Source organism: Bos taurus, chromosome 5 (genome assembly GCF_002263795.3).
Source record: "Bos taurus isolate L1 Dominette 01449 registration number 42190680 breed Hereford chromosome 5, ARS-UCD2.0, whole genome shotgun sequence".
Taxonomy (NCBI): Eukaryota; Metazoa; Chordata; class Mammalia; order Artiodactyla; family Bovidae; genus Bos; species Bos taurus.
This window is the reverse complement of record NC_037332.1, coordinates 24292308-24309589: the sequence shown is the minus strand read 5'-3', so window position 1 is coordinate 24309589 and position 17282 is coordinate 24292308. Positions and strand designations below refer to the sequence as shown.

General features: G+C 46.8%; 1 protein-coding gene across 8 annotated transcripts in view; it reads left to right on the top strand.

The window, feature by feature from the left end:
* TMCC3 (transmembrane and coiled-coil domain family 3) overlaps positions 1-2661 on the top strand; it is a 288555-nt gene extending 285894 nt beyond the window's left edge. For all 8 annotated transcript variants that reach the window (XM_005206105.5, XM_024991555.2, XM_015470921.3 and 5 more), the window contains 1 exon segment: positions 1415-2661. In XM_005206105.5, the coding sequence (XP_005206162.1) occupies positions 1415-1717 (303 nt within the window). In that variant the 3' untranslated portion in view covers positions 1718-2661.
* The last annotated feature ends 14621 nt before the right edge of the window (positions 2662-17282 follow it).

Here is a 17282-nt window from a genome sequence, read left to right as displayed (position 1 = left end):
GCCACGTTAAAGATTTAAAAGGTTCTACGAGAAAGAGCCATACCAGATACACATCTTTCAGAGGTCACCTGGGCTGCTGTGTGGGAAGTGGATTCATGTGGTTGGGGATGGAGAGGATGTGCAGAGAAACAAGTGTAAAGTTATTGCAGGCAGAGACCCTGGTGGTTTAGGTGGGGGGTTACTGTGGGAGGGGAGACGAACGGACCAGTTAAGATAAATGCCAGACATTGTGTGGGTGGGGCTGGGTCATGAGAAGGGCATCAAGGAATGCCCCTCATGCTTCTCATATGAGAATTTGGCTCACCAAGAGCTGTTTTCTGAGAAAAGGAACTGGAAGGGAAACGGGGTTGATGGCAGGAGTGAGGATGGTGAGGACGTGTATACAGAACTGGCCACATTGCATCTGAGGTGCTTCTGAGAAGCTCTGACGGAGATGTCAGGGCCTCCCTGGTGGCTCAGTGGTGAGGAACCTGCCTGCCAGTGCAGGAGATGCAAGAGACGTGGGATCAGTCCCTGCGTTGGGAAGATCCCCTGGAAAAGGAAATCGCACCCCACTCCAATATTCTTGCCTAGGAAATGCCATGGACAGAGGAGCCTGGTGGGCTACAGCCTATGGGGTCACAAAAGAGTCAGACACGACTTAGTGACTAAACGGCAGCAGTGATGGAAATGTCAGGGACTCATGTAGACACACAGCTCCGTCTCAGAAGAGACACCTGGGCTGGAGATGTTCTTGGAGTACAAGTAATGAAAGCTTGGGGGGGGCTGAGACCTAGGGAGAAGGTGTGGCCTCAGGTAGGGCCCTGGGGATGCGGCATTCAGAGAGCAGCCACGGGAGCCCCACGGTCCACGGCCCTGTCTCTCCCACTGTCCTCCACTGCTCTGCAACAGATGCGCAGACTCTGAGCAGTGGCGTGAGGACCAGCAGTTGGAGATGCCACTTCCTTCACTGCTGAAGATAGTCTTCTGTTGCCAAACGGGACCCCACCCCCTCCACTGGTTTGTCCCTGAGAGTTCCACCAGATGCCAGTATTTTATGCACTTTAGTCTACATAGAGGCAGAGTCAAAATACCTAACTGTGGGACTTCCCTGGTGATCCAGTGGTTAAGACCCTGTGCCTCCAGTGCCTCCCCGGGTCGGGGAACTAAGATCCCACATACTGTGCAGTGCGGCCAAAAACCAAAATACCTGCCCTTAAATTCCTTATTCATGGTATTTCACGGTTGTAGATACAAGCTCGTTCTATCCATGAATAGCAGGATAAGGCGAGCCCTGGGATTCTTGTCTGACACCTGTCTGTCATCACCACCATTATCATCAGCGTCAGTGTGAAGCTGCCCCTGTGCACGTCCTGGCTCCCGCTCCTGTGTTGCCCCAACAGCGTTTGATCCTCGCTCTCCCTCTCGCCCACAGGAAGCCCTGGAGTCCTGCCAGACTCGCATCTCTAAGCTGGAGCTCCACCAGCAGGAGCAGCAAGCCCTGCAGACGGACACGGTGAATGCCAAAGTCCTGCTGGGCAAGTGCATCAATGTCGTCCTCGCCTTCATGACCGTCATCTTGGTGTGCGTGTCCACCATCGCCAAGTTCATCTCGCCCATGATGAAGAGCCGCTTCCACATCCTCGGCACCTTTTTCGCTGTGACTCTCTTTGCGATATTTTGTAAAAACTGGGACCACATTCTGTGTGCCATAGAAAGGATAATAATACCAAGATGAAGTCTCCGGTTCCTGTCCTCACATCCTTTCAAGTTTTTATTTTAAAGAAAACTCTGTGCATACTACCAAACTTTAAAATGAACATTTGTGCCGACGGACGAATACAAGGACCAGGGCTGTGCATTGTAAATAACTACAGTTCTCGTCACTCGGTGGCACTCGCCAGCTGGGTCCCTGTGCGTGGTTACCGTGAATCTGTTTCCAGGCTCTCCCCACCTTGCTCACTGCCTTAATCAGTCCTGGTTTCCTGCCCACCTGAGCAGCTCAGCATGGTCAGCCTCTGGTTGTCAAGCACGCGGTGTAATCAGTGACCCAGAAGGAGAGAGGTTTTCAGTCTCTCTTAAGTCTCTGTCGATACTGAGCTTCACCATTGCTAGGGTTACATTTCCCCTCGAGTCCTGGAAGCAGTGAAGATGTGGCAGGACTTGGGGAGGGGAAGACGCTCAGACGGCGACCCTGTGAGCCTGTGGGGCCTGTGAAAGCACAGTAGATCCCGTGTAATCTGTCCCACTGTCTGCTGCTGGCCGTTGGTCCCCCGTGTGCCCAGTGTCCACCGTGGCCAACTGTGTGTGACTGTCACATGGGAATCTTACGGTTCACCTGTTAGTCCATCAAAAGTCTAACCTAGCTGTCCCATTGCTCTTTAAATGGTAAGACGTGAGGATTTATGAACGGGTCTTGCCTTCTTTCACCCAGGGAGCCACAGTCCTGATTCCACCTTCACTGACTGTCGAACGTACCACCTTCCAGGCATATGGAGATGCTCCCCAATCCCTCTTCAAACTGTGTCTTTAATTGAGGTCCGAAAAGCACTGTATTTGTGTTCCAGCAAATTTTCACTGTGATCAGCCCCTCTCAGGATGTGTTTCGTTTTCTGTGATTCATTTTATTCAGTCTGTGAGGGCTGGCAAAGTGTACTCAGTAAATAAAAAAGGCTGCTCACATTTGGAGTGTTTTTTTTTTTTTTTTTTCTCTCTCTCCAAGAAAGGACAGCAGGATCATAGTTTCTAAAGCTAAAGTGCCCTGAAGTGGGAACACTGGAAAAAGGGAAGAAAGTAGAATATGTGGTTTAAAGGGGTGGCATCTAAGTGGGTGCAGGTGGCCTGGGTGAAGATTGAGAGGGTCTTTGGCAGACCCTGAAAGACCTGTAAGAATAAATTAGATTCAGTGTCTGAGCCAAGGTTGCCCTCTGTCTCTTAGGATAAGTTCTAAGGGAGTAGAAGGAGCGGTCACATTTCTGCTGAGGTGAGAGCATGCAGAAGTCAACATCTTTGGCCAATCTGGGGGATGTCATTTACTCTCTTGAGCCCAGATGATACTGTCTTTTAAATCTGTTTCTCTGTCACAAAAAAAGAAGCTCTAGAAGATGTTAGTGAAAACTGGTTCATCCCCTCCTCCCACAACCTGTTTTGTTATCTGAAGACAAAAGGAAGAGTGTTAGTATATGTTATCTTCCAGAAAACATCAAATGACCCGGATTTAAATTTTAAGTGCAATATTTTTGCAAATAGGGCTTCCCTGGTGGCTCAGCAGAAAAGAATCTGCCTGTAGTACAGGAGTTGCAGGAGATGCAGGTTTGATCCCTGAGTCAGGAAGAACCCCTGGAGGAGGGCATGGCAACCCACCCCAGTGTTCTTTCCTGGAGAATTCCATGGACAGAGAAGCCTGGTGGACTATAGTCCATAGGGTTGCAAAGTATCAGACACAACTGAAGCGACTGTGCATGCACACATGCTCTTAGGAAAATCTCCTTTAAAAATGTGACAAATGCCATGGTTTGAGAGAACGGAACTGTCGAACATCTGGTACAAGTCCAGTGTGGGTGAGACTTACACAACTAAAATTTGCTTGCTTTTATTTTTTTTAAGTTTACAATTCAGTGGTTTTAGTCCATTCACATGTAACTGTGGCTACCATCTAATTCCAGACTTGAGTTATTTACAACAATAAACATTGTTTCATGAAATCTTTGGCTTCAAGTATCTTGCATTCAGGGAAGAGGGAGTTACAGTCCTACCTCCTCTCATGGCTCTGTCCCCTTTCACTGCAAGACTCTCCCCTGGTCTATCCATCCAGTCCAGGAGATGGAGACAGTTTCTGGATCCAGAGAAAGAGTCTGGTTCTGTTTTCATGGCCAGCATTCCCGGTTGTCCTTGGGCCTCAGTCTCCATGTGGATAAGGGCTGGATGTAACTTATGCCCTTGAATCAAGCTGCCTCCTGGATGGGTCCTCTTGATTTCTGTGAACCTTTCTGAGGCCACTTTGGACAAGCCAGGGGGTGGGGTGGGTGTGGATGCTACTGGTAGTTTAGAGAGGAGATCGATCCCTGGCCCTTGAGATAAGAGCTCTGGGAGGACCCAAGAAGGCTCGAGCCTGCTCCTCACGCCCCCATACTCCGCTCCATTGCTCAGCCTGGCGCCTTTGCTTTGATGCTTCCCGGACCTATGATCAGTGTCTCTCCTCCCCAGTGAGAGAGATGGAGAAATAAACGGAAAGCAACATGATTCACCCCCTGCAACGTGGAGCTGTTAACAGAAACTGCTCAAAACTGACTCTCTTCTGAAATATTGTAGGGTCTAAGTCACTCCACCTGACGGTGAATTTTTATTTTTAAGAATTCTTATTTCCAGTGATTCTCATTAGATTTCAAAAACCTTATTTTCACTTGGATGTGCTCAACCTCACAGTGTATTTATTTTCAAGTCTTGTCGAAAGTTCATGAAGCTTTTTAATAAGATGGTATCCTCCAAGGAGACTTTTACTCTCTGCAGTTTATTATTCTCTTCTCAAAGAATAAACTCTCCCGCTGCTGCTGCTTTTCACTGCCTAAGGAGATTAAATAAAATGTTATAAATATACAATAAAAATAGTGATCTTGCTATGACATTCTGGAATTGGGTATTCAATTTACATTTAAGTTAATGAATCCCTTTCCCCACCTTTCCCTGGCAGTCAGCATCATGTACATACCTAGAGATGAAAGCCATCTGTGGGATGGGGAAGTGCCTGCTCCCTCCATGAACTTAAGTGATTGAAGATACTGGGCATTGTGTCCTAGCACTGGATTTTTTGGTGGCATATTATTTTCATGATCACAAGGATAATGATAGTCTGCTGAGGACAAAAGAAGAACCTAAGAATACTCTCTTGTGGGTTTTGAGTTGGTTATTGCAGCTTATATTTTGAGTATGGTTGAGTCAAAACAGAACATCCTCCCATTCAGTTCCCCCCTCCCCACCAAGATAAAACCAAAAATGAAGCAGGAAATAAAAATATTCCATGGCTGATCTGGGGCAGTGAAAGTAGAGTCCCAAGTTTCTAGCATGTACAGTTAGTTGTTTAGCTTATATGGTTGCCGTGATCTATTGATAATCTGAATTCCTCCCCTCTCCACCACAGCCCATAATGCAGTTATTATCCCTCCCTGTCTATCAGTGGGCATTTGTGTGATGTTAGCCTTTCTCCTGCTCTGTCACTCTGGTTTTCATTTACGTGTTTCCCCACTATGTATGTTTCTCGCCTTGTCATTCTTCTAGTGTATCAGGTTTAATTGTGGGTTCAGTAATAGAGGAACTACTTCTCTTAGGTCCTTTTCCTTTGTTTTTTAAATACCAAGTTATTTTGCATCAGATGGAACATTTTTGCATTGAATCCAAATACAGTTGTGTTGGTTCGGGAAAACACTTAAATATACTTGCTAATAATATGAACATGTATGATTAAACGGTTGATTTTGCATTTTTTTTTTCATAATTTTGAGGAACTGGGGGGTAGGATGAAATGACATTTAAAATTCAGGACTTTATCTGGAGAGAGGTGTTATAAGAAGTTTAGCACATATGCTAAGGAAAGAGTTAATCTAAAAAGGTAGATCACTAAAAAGAATGAAATTGGCCTATTTATATTAAAAGTAGTTAAGAAACTTTGCTGAGAAGAAAGGTACATTTAATCATTGTGGTAACCCAGAAGGTATAAAGCAGATCTATAATTTTCTAAAGTAAATGCAATTCTCTGTTTATAAGAAGCTGAAAGTAACATATCTTGATTGTTTTAGGAATGATTTATGTGTTGCAACTTTGGTTTATTTAAAGCATGTCTGCTGCGTTTGTTTCAGCAAAGCTCTCTGTTAGTGTGTTTAGGCAGTTAGTGGCTCTGAGCACAGAAACTGGAAATGCTTATTGTGAGGCCTGCTGCAGAATTTCTGTTTTATGGGACATCATATAGTTTCCTGTTAGCCTAGAGTTGTAAATTTTATGTAGATCGCTACCCGAGTCAAAGCAGGGGCTGTTATTTTTTTTTTAAATTAACACTTGATGTTGGCTTTGATGTTAAATAAAGTGCTGGATTTCTTAAATATCCACATTTGTCAGAGCCCATCTCAATAGCAGATCTCTTTGTGTGTACAGAATCATTTTTTAAAATAGGCTATTTTAGAGCAGTTTTAGGTTCACAAAAAGCTTGATTGGAAGGAATAACAATTTCCACACACCCCTCTGTTCCCACACATGCACACTCTCCCCTCCTGTCAACATTCCCCACTGGGGGGTACATTTGTGACACTTGACAAACCTACATTGATGTATCATTATCACCCGAAGTCCCTAGTTTACATTAGGGTTCAGTGTGTAATGACATGTACCCACCGCTAATTGCATTAATAGTACCATACAGAATAGTTTCACTGCCCTAAAAATCCTCTCTTATCCCTCCCTGTCTTCTCTACCTTCCCGCCCCGACCATCAGTCTTTCAACTACTTTCAACTCTGGGGAAAGTTGTCTGCGTGCCCATTCCTTGAGCCTGGGGGGAGGGAGAAGGGTGGAAATCTAGGGGCTGTCCCCAGCGTTGTGGGCGGAGGTGTGGTGGGATGCTGAGGACAGGGCAGAGCCATCCCGAGCTGGAGTGAGCAAGACAAGGAGGGCCTCGCTGGGGCGGGCGTGGGCACAGGAGTGAGCGGACCCTCTGCTAGAAGACGCACACTTAGCGGCGTCTCTCTTTTGTGTGGTGCTTCGGTGCTGACGAAGTATTTGTTTTCCTAGTGCTGTAACTCAGCCGAGCCAGTCCTATGCCATGGGCATTGTTATCCCGGGTACATGGGTGGAATTGAAGCTCAGATACATGCAGGTTTCCCAAGGTCACAGCGAGTGAAGGAGGGAGCTGGGACTCTCTTTGCCTTTGCCTTCTCCTGCCTTTTTATCTACTTCCACTCAGCTCCGTGTGATGAGCAACTTCTGCTCTGGTCATTCCAGCACCCACCGTGAACTAACATGATAACTAGAACATTTAGAGGATGGAGACTTGGTAAATGCATCAGCTCCTCCCCTGCCCTGGTTTATTTGCGTATCTGAATCCTTGGAAATCTTAGGGCACCCCACTGTTATTTTGCACACCCATTGTTATTTGATGTCTGAAGATGTATATACAGAAAATTAAAATAATTACATTAAGTGTGGGACTGATCTGGCATATTCCCAAGTGTTGCTTTAGGGAAAACACCATATCAATAACCTCAGATATGCAGATGACACCACCCTTATGGCAGAAAGCGAAGAGGAACTAAAAAGCCTCTTGATGAAAGTGAAAGAGGAGAGTGAAAAAGTTGGCTTAAAGCTCAACATTCAGAAAATGAAGATCATGGCATCCGGTCCCACCACTTCATGGCAAATAGATGGGGAAAGAGTGGAAACAGTGTCAGACTTTATTTTTGGGGGCTCCAAAATCACTACAGATGGTGACTGCAGCCATGAAATTAAAAGACGCTTACTCCTTGGAAGGAAAGTTATGACCAACCTAGATAGCACATTCAAAAGCAGAGACATTACTTTGCCAACAAAGGTTTGTCTAGTCAAGGCTATGGTTTTTCCTGTGGTCATGTATGGATGTGAGAGTTGGACTGAGCGCCGAAGAATTGATGCTTTTGAACTGTGGTGTTGGAGAAGACTCTTGAGAGTCCCTTGGACTGCACGGAGATCCAACCAGTCCATTCTGAAGGAGATCAGCCCTGGGATTTCTTTGGAAGGAATGATGCTAAAGCTGAAACTCCAGTACTTTGGCCACCTCATGCCAAGTGTTGACTCATTGGAAAAGACTCTGATGCTGGGAGGGATTGGGGGCAGGAGGAGAAGGGGACGACAGAGGATGAGATGGCTGGATGGCATCACTGACTCGATGGACGTGAGTCTGAGTGAACTCCGGGAGTTGGTGATGGACAGGGAGGCCTGGCATGCTGTGATTCATGGGGTCGCAGAGTCGGACACGACTGAGCGACTGATCTGATCTGATATTTCCTTAAAATGAGAGATGGTAAAAAAATTTGTTTAGTTGGATTATAGCTAATAATGAAAGCTATTGCTACCTAGGAAAGCAGTGCTTTCTGATTTTGAATCATACCTGGACTCCTAATAGAAGAAATTATCATGGACACTTGAGAATATCTATAGTCACAACTTGACCAAGTAGCTTAAGACCATAATAGCAATTGGTAATAATAGCTTTTGTTAATTTCTAACCATAAGATCGCCTCTGCTGCTGTACATAGAGTTACTTTCTGATACGTATGACCATGAGTGGGAGGAATTTATGGGATACAGCAGGTCTGTGACGATATGGAACAGCGCCATCTGGACTTTCATAGCTGTGAAGTGACAGCTAAGGTTCTTTGAGCATTTGCTGTGTGCCATGCTATGCGCTGGGGCTTCCCTGGTGGGGCTCAGCAGTTAGGAATCCTCCTGCAGTACCGGAGATGCAGGAGACCCAGGTTCGACCCCTGGATCGGGAAGATCCCTTAGAGAAGGGAGTGGCTACCCACTGCAGTATTCTTGCCTGCAGAATTCTTGCCTGGAGAATTTTACGGGCAGAGGAGCCTGGTGGGCCTCAGTCCGTGGGGTCGCAAGAGTCAGATAGGACTTAGTAACTAAACCATCACTAGCACATTCTATGTGCCAGATGGTTTGTATTCACCATCAAACATGATCATACCAACGCCCAAGAACATAGGCACTTCTATCCTTGCTTAACAGCTGAGGAAACAGGTTCCAAGTGGCTGAAGTTTATCATGGGTATGGTGGGTCTGTTAGTCCCATGCGTGTGTGACCCTGAGCCTACACTGCTTAACCACCCCCTATGCTGTAATATAAAGACTGAATGATTGGCATCCAGTTGCTTGGAAACTCCCAGCTTCTGCGAGGCAAATGACTCTCCTGGAGCCCAGTTGCAAATTGTGCGTTTTCACCTCCGCTCTTTGGCCATACTATGGTGAGGATGGTTCCCTGAAGCTGATATACTTGCTCCTTGAAAAGACATAGGCTGACAAATCTGTGGTTGAAAAGAATGGAAAGCTATCAACTAAAGAAACTTCTACACCCTCCCTGGCTTCCTGAGCTTCATGGGCTGTATAATTGGCAGTTGGCTGGGCCGAGTATTTATCAGCTTTTTTGCTCAACTTTGAGACGGTGAGGTCCCTTTTGGTTTCTGCCCTGTGCTCTGTTAGCATCTGCTACCCACCATCTGTGATGGCTACTCTCAGATTCCTCTCCTTGCTAAGCCAGCCAGAATTTCTCCCCTGCCAGGCCTTTACCTGGACTAAAGCAGCGGACAGCAACGGGCGTCAGCCGTGTAACAGCTGTGTTGGTGGTGGTTACCTTGCTCTGGCCCAGGTCCTGGGAATTGGGTTTGTTTTTTTTTTAATGTTCTGCTTGAAAATAACTGCTACGTAGTAGAAAAGGAGCAAAGTCATGTCTTGGTTTCCACTAACAGTTAAGGGACTCCATGTGCCAAAGAATCTCTTTCTGGAAAGGCCTAGATTCTTTTCTGATTCTCAACCATCCACATTATAAGTTTGCTTTCCAAACTTCCACTGGTCACTCCCCAAAGTGATTTTTTTTAAAAATATAATAAAGATCATTTCCTATTAGTACATAAATACTTTATTTATTTATCTATTTATTTATTTAGCTGGGCTGGGTCTTAGTTGTGGCACACGGGCTCTCCAATCTTCGCTGTGGTCTGTGGGATCTCTCCTTGCGGCATGTGGGATCTCGTTCCCCAACCAGGGATCGAACCCGGGCCCCCTGCATTGGGAGTGTGGAGTCTCAGCCACTGGGCCACCAGGGAAGTCCCTCTGAAGTCATTTTGGTTGCTCTTCCATTTCATACTCCCCTGTAGTTTGAAGCCCATGCCCTTGTAGCTGCAGGGAACAGATAATTATAAAAGAGATCCCCAAAATTCAAACCATAGGCAGGACATAAACACCCTCAGTGGCTCAAACTGGCAGGAACCCAAATGGAGGCCTGGATTCACAGAGATGGGCTTCCCTAGACACTGGGGTCAGAGTTGTTAAACAGTATGACTTCCTGGTACATGTAGAGTTTCCCCTTATGAACAAGAAGCAGTCACTGAAGAGTCGATGAAAACCATATATGGAGTTGGAAGGGGGAAGGTCCACTCATTATTCAACAAGCATTTCTCCCCAAATGAGAGCCTGGGAGGACCCGAGGAGGCTGGAGGCTGGAGGCTGGCTCTCCTTGCAAGTGGAGAGCGCAGGCAGCCATGTGTTGCTGGTCCTCCTGGAAGCAGGACCCTGACCCGTCAGCCCAGTGGGGCTCCTGGTGTCCAGTTCCCAGAGCTGGCTCCTGGCCAAGCTGGCGAACATTCCTCTGCCTTCCTTAGTCACAACACGTGTCCTACTGGGGCTGGACTGAGCCATCCAGCTGCTCAGAGCATTTCAGCTCCTTGGTAGTTTATTTTTGTTTGAATGTAAATTAGCACGTTTGCTTTTTCTTGTCAGGGATGTTCTTGTCAGAGTTGGGTTAGCATGAATCAGCTTCATAGGCGTGGTTACCCAATAAACTCATCAAGCAACTTCTGAATGATTGCATGACGAGTGGGCAGGCCCGCCTGAAACTCGGGGCTTCATTTGTACCTGCAATCTGAATGACCTGCGGAAAACGTTTAGCCTCTCTGAATCTCCATGTCGTCAACTGGAACATGCACAGGGTGGAAAGGTGTAGTTAAAGTGCTTGGAACAGGGCCTTCAGTCATTGAATGTGTTTATTGAGCACCTACTGTGTATCAGGCACCGTTCTAGGCACAGGGATACAAAACGACGCCCCTCTCCTCATGGAGGTGACATTGTAGTGGGAGGAGACAATGATACAACCAGAATATTTGGCAGCACTAAGGGCCATGCTCTGAGCATTTAACTTAAAATGAAAACTTACCTTGGTGTTCTTGGAGAGGAAATGAACTTTCCAAATTTCACAGACAGCTGTGTGGGCATGATTGAGGGGAGCCCTCCAAGGTGGAAAGATTTCTAGGTCAGAGAGACTGAGCACAGCCACAGGAGCACTCGAAGATCTGAGGTGGCTCTTTTGGAAGGGGGAATGAGATGCTCTTAGTATTCCTGCTCTTTTTTTTTTTTTTGGCTTGAAATGAATAACATGCAAATGAGCACCTGGGTCTGAGTCAGCAGTGAGTAACCCCTCTGCGGGATGCTGGGCTCAGAGCGTACACAGAGCTCCCCACTGGCTCCTTCACATCCCTGAGGGGCTTCTCACTGGCAGCCTCTGTGCCCTCACCCCGGGCTCTTGCCCATGTCACCCTGCTTGGGCACAACCCCGGGTCAGGCCAGCTGCTCCCTGCACCTGCAGCCAGGGGTGCAGCTGATGAAACTGCTTCCCTGGAATCCTGGGTCAGGGATACCAGGAGCCTCCTCACCATCTGGGGCCATGGTGTGCCCAACTGCAGCCGGTACAGAGGAAGACACTCCCTTCCCCGGTAGGTCTCCCTCCCCAGAGCCCCGGACCCCTACTCATCAGGCCTAGGCTTGCTCGGTGGTTCTCCCCTCTTCCCTTCTTTGCTCTGCTCAGCCACAATGACCCACCCACCTGTGCCCACTTCTCCCCATCCCACCTCTCCTGAGACTTTGCTCCTCTATCATCAAGTCCGGTGCCATCCGTGCCTGCTTTTCCACACACTCACTTCAGCCTACACCACTGTCCACACCGCCAATATCCTGAACCCACTTTTTTGCATCCTGCCCTTGCTCCACTCACTACTCCTTCTCGTCCCTTCACCATGTGTCTTAAAGGAATAATCTCCACTCTGCTCTCCCCAGGCTTCTTAATCCACCAAAAACTAGTATCAGCCTGCAAACTGATGGACAACTTCTCTCAGTGGGGTCACCAGTGACCCCTTTGCTTATCTGGTGCCTACTTTGCAGCTTGTGTCTTTACTTAATTTGTACATCATTTGCCACTATGATGCTCCCCCTTGACTGAAGCATCTTGCCCTGATTGAGTGTTTCCTTTCTTCTTTATCTGCTGTTCTTAGACAATCGGTGTTCAAAACATATTGCTGGGGCTTCCCAGGTGGCTCAGTTATAAAGAGTCTGCCTGCCAATGCAGGAGATGTGGGTTTGACCCCTGGGTTAGGAAGGTCCCTTGGAGAAGGGAATGGCAACCCACTCCAGTATTCTTACTTGGGAAATCCCATGGACAGAGGAACCTGGTGGGCTGTAGTCCATGGGGTTACGAAGAGTCAGACACATCTTAGCGACTAAACAACAACATATTACTGAGTATGGAAAATAGGGTCTGCATAAACTTCCTCCCAGAAACCCCTCACTTTGCCAAGGGATGAGGGTCTCTAACTGGGCCAGTGTGGCTTCTGAAAAGCTTCCCTTCACTTTGACTTTCCCTGATCCATCACCTCACCCAGTAACCTCACTCTCACCCTGTGCCAGAAGGAAGCCTGGAGCCATAAAGCAGGTCCCATAAAACCTTACTGGGGTCCCAAGTTCACATGGCTAAAAATAGAGCACACATCTGAGCCCAGCCCAACTGGCTTTCAGTACTTCTAGCTTTTATTGAAGTGGTGACCACATTTCTGGAGTCCAGGAAAGGAAACACGAATGTTTAACTGATAAAGGGAAGCAGTTCCTGTTCACTGAGCTTGTCGTGTACCCGGTACAGGGCGTGGGGTCTATGGATTATGTTACCTCATCCCCACCACAGCCCTCTTCTCGTGGGGCCTATGGATTATGTTATCTCCTCCCCACCACAGCCCTCTTCTTATCTTTTTAAGAATTTTTTGATGTGGACCATCTTGAAAGTCTTCTATTGAATTTGTTACAACATTGCTTCTATTTTACATTTTGGCCTCTTCGCTGCAAGATGTGAGATCCTAGCTACCCATCCAGGGATCGAATTTGTACCCATCCCTCCCTGCAAAGTCCCAAACACTGGGCCGCCAGGGAAGTCCCTCCCACTTCTTATCTTATGCGTGGAGTGATTGAGGCACAGACTCAGAGAAGCTTGAGCATAGAACCTCCTCTGACTGACTCTGAACCCTCAGGTCACAGTGGGTGCCACCATCCAGGGTATGAGGCTGTCTGGGACATGCCCCGGGGATCCTCAAATAGAAGAATGTTTGGGATTTCAATGATTTCTGAGGTCAGCAATTATGAATTTCTGATTTCTGAATCTTCTAGGATGTTTGGAAGCTGTTCTCTCAGAACTGACAGAGGGTGGGAGGGTGGGGGGTAGAGCTAGATATTCTAGGGAGGGGCCCAGCCTCCAGCTGCAGTCAGGAAGCCGTCAGAGCTGGCCCATCTCTCCAGAACCTCTTCGGGTCTCCAGGCGCTGCAACCCCCGACTCAGCACAGGGCGGTCTATGTCTGCTTCTGGGCCCCTGTGCTGTGTATACAGATGGTCTGCTTATGCCCTGTTCGTGCACAAATAAAGTAAACATGCAGTACATAACATACCTATTCTGTCTTTGTCGTCATTGTTGTTCGGTCACTAAGTCATGTCCGATTCTTTGGTGACCCCGTCGACTGTAGCCCACCAGGCTCCTTTGTCTATAGGATCCTCCAGGCAAGAAACTGGAGTGGGTTGCCATTTCCTTCTCCAGGGTATCGTCCGGATCAAAGGATCAAACCCATGTCTCCTGCACTGCAGGTGGATTCTTTACCGCTGAGCCACGGGGGAAGCCCTATTTTGTATTTAGGGATATTTAACTCATATATGTAAATTGAATTTATTGGTTTAAAAAAAAAGATTTGAAAGGATCACTAACTTGGAGAAAAGTTGGAGGTTTAGTACAAAGAATTTTATTTTTCCTGAACCATTTGGGAGTGAAATCCAGTCACCTGCTCAGACTTTACTGTGTGATTCCTGAAAATAAGGACATTCTCCTCTATCACCAGCATACAACCATCAAAATCTGAAAATTAAATGGAGGTGTTACTGGCATCCAATCCTCAGACCCCATTCACACTTCGCCAATTGTCCTGGTATTGTCCTTTGCAGCCTGAGGATCCAGTTCAGAAGCATGAGCTGCATTTAGTTCTCTTTTTTTTTTTGTCTCCTGTCTGAAACAGTTCCTTAATCTTTCCCTGACTTTCCTCATCTTGGCGCATTTGAAGATTACAGTTGTTTGTATTAAGTCCCCCAAGCTGGTGTTTCCTCGTGATTAGATTTGGCATATCCATCTTTGGCAGGAATATCGCAGAAGTGACGCTGTGTTCTCACTGCATCCTATCAGATGGGCTGCAGTTTTGTTGTGTCTTGTTACGGATGCTTTTGCTTTGAACACTCGATTAAGGTGATGTCTGCCAGGCTCCACCACTATAAAAATATTTTTTCCTCTTGGTAATTAACAAGTATTTTAGGGGAAGTTACTTTGCGCCTCCTGTTTTCTCTGAAAACTTTCAATTTATTCTTTGATTTACTTCTCTCAGTAGGGGTTCATGGCTTTTTCTTTTACTCAAAGGTTGCAATTCATGATGACAGTTATTCATCTTAAGGACATATTGTCCCCTGCTTGAGCACTGGGAACTCATTCGAGCTGTCTTTCGTGTCCCTCTGGCGTGTCCTCACAATTCTTTGAGCACCCTTTGCGTTTGGGCACAAGATGTTCCAGGTTCGTCTTGTGCTTTCCTCACCCTAGACCTGGAACTGGCAGTTTTGGCAAGGAATCCAGGTCCCTTTTAGTGGAAAACAGTATTTAAAAGCCAAGATCAGGGTGCTAGCTTTGCTGTCTGATATGGGGGTGTTATCACTCCCTGGCCGTCTGAGTGGACAGAGGTAGGGACTAGACGCAGTGTTCGTGTATGGGTGTGTACATGTAACATGGAATGAGACACATACACCTGTGTATGTACCTGCCATGGACCGAATGTGTGTGTCCCCCTAATTCATATGTTGAAGCCATAACCCGATGTGATGGTGTTTGGAGATGGAGCCTTTGGGAGGTGATTAGGGTTAGATGAGGTCATTAGGGTGGTTTCCTCACCACGGGATTAGAGGCTTTATAAGCAGAGGAGCAGTGTGCACTGAGGAAAGGCCAGGTGAGCACACAGTGAGGAGGTGGCCAACCCAGTGCAAGCCGGGAAGAGGGCCCTCACCAGGACTCAGAGCTGCACCCTTGATCTTGGACTTCCTAGTTCCCCGAACTATGGGAGGAAAAAAAAGCTTTTGTTTAAGCCACTCAGTTTATGGTATTTTATTATAGCAGACTGAGCTTAGACAGCATATATATTTGCTTATACATATATACATATATATACATAAATATACATTTAGATCTCTGCTTATTTCTGTATCTCTCTGTATGTTGAAAAGACTTCCCAGGTGGCTCAGTGGTAAAGAATCTGCCTGCCAGTGCGGGAGACACAGGGATATGTGTTTGATCCCTGAGATGGGAAGATTCCCTGGAGTAGGAAATGGCAACCCACTCCAGTATTCTTGCCTGGAAATTCCATGGATAGAGGAGCCTGGTGGGCTACAGTCTATGGGGTCGCAGAGGTAGAAGTGACTGATCACACACACACACACACACACACACACACACACACACACACACACGGATGCTATATGTTGAAAACCATGAATGCACACCAATACTTCTGACCCCAGTCCAACCCCACGGATTCATTCGAATTGTCTTCCTTTCGGTATCTGCACCCGCTCTCCAACAGTGAAACACTGCCTTCCATTGTCTCTAATATTCCTCATTTGCCCAACTTCCATGTGTCGCCAGCTCCGTCTCTCTGCTGCCTGCCTCTCCCTGGCGTGGGTGGGTTTTGGGTGTCAACACTCAGCACCAGGCTGCCTCTCTGCTGAGCAGCCCTTCTCACCCTACTGCAATCTCGGTCACCCTGGCTAGGTCATCTCAGTGCGTGGACACCCTCCCCAACTGCTCCAACTTCAACACGCCAGGAAACCCTCCTCACCCATCCTGGGCTCTGAGTGCCTCCCCCAGGCTCCCCCCACCAAGTCCTGTCCCCGTGCTTGAGCTCCGCCACCCTGCTCGAGACCATCCACTCCCCCCATGGAGCCCAGCCGTCTGCGCCCACTTATTACTTGTGACTTTAAAACTGCTCAGGGAGGGAAAGGCAGGCAACAGAGAAGGAGGGCATTTTTCTGTGGGTGTGTGGCTTTTTTTTCCTGATTATTTTCTTTCTGTTGTAAATATTTGTTTATTTGTTTCCGCTAGATCTTAGTCGCGGCATATGGGATCTTGTTCCTAGACCAGGGATCGATCCCAGGCCCCTGCATTGGGAGCATGGAGAGCATGGAGTCTTAGCCGCTGGATGGCCAGGAAAGTCCCCTTTCCTGTTTATTTTAGTAACACATGATGATTTGGCAATACAGGAGAAACAAAGAAAAAGATTTTTTTAAATCTCTATTAAATCTTCCATTCAGAGAGAATTATTTTTATCCTTTTCCCTCTAAAGTATCAAACTTAAAAAAAGAAAAACAACACTATCAGTTTCTTTAGTTGAAAATGCAATATATGCATCTGACTGATACCTTCTGAAGTCACACCCCCCTCCTCCTTCATCCCCAGGACCTCCCCAGAGGCAGATGCTGATGCCTGGGTGTCTTGTGTATTCACCCAGCTGTCTTCTGTGCATATATAATGTACATGTGATGGTTTTCCAACCAAACTGGACTTTGATCTTTCTGACATGTTTCCTGTTAGTCTTTTTCCTCTATGAAGTGAAGTGAAGCTGCTCAGTTGTGTCCGACTCTTTGAGACCCCATGGACTGTAGCCTACTAGGCTCCTCCGTCCATGGGATTTTCCAGGCAAGAGTGCTGGAATGGGTTGCCATTTCCTTCTCTAGGAGATCTTCCCAACCCATTGAACGTGGATTGAACCCGGGTCTCCTGCATTGTAGGCAGACGCTTTACCATCTGAGCCACCAGGGAAGTCAATTTTCTTCTATAATTTAACAAAATATGAACATTTTTCTATGTTCCTATATTTCAATTCTTTCCAAGTATCATTTGAAAAGGCTGTATAATTTTCCATCAAATGCATGTTTCATTTGTTGAGTCTCCTGTGGTTGGACATTTCTGATTTTTCACTATTATAAATCACCGACTTGAACTTTATTGTGCCAGGAGAGCCATGAAGCCAGCTGAAGTGGTTGAACTACTTTGCATGCCTGGTGATAGACTACTGAACTGAAACAATAGAGGTTTATTTTTCTCAGCAAAAGCATTTCAGGGGTGGGCGGCTAAACCAAAGTTTTGAGGAAACCACCAGAATATAAAAGATGG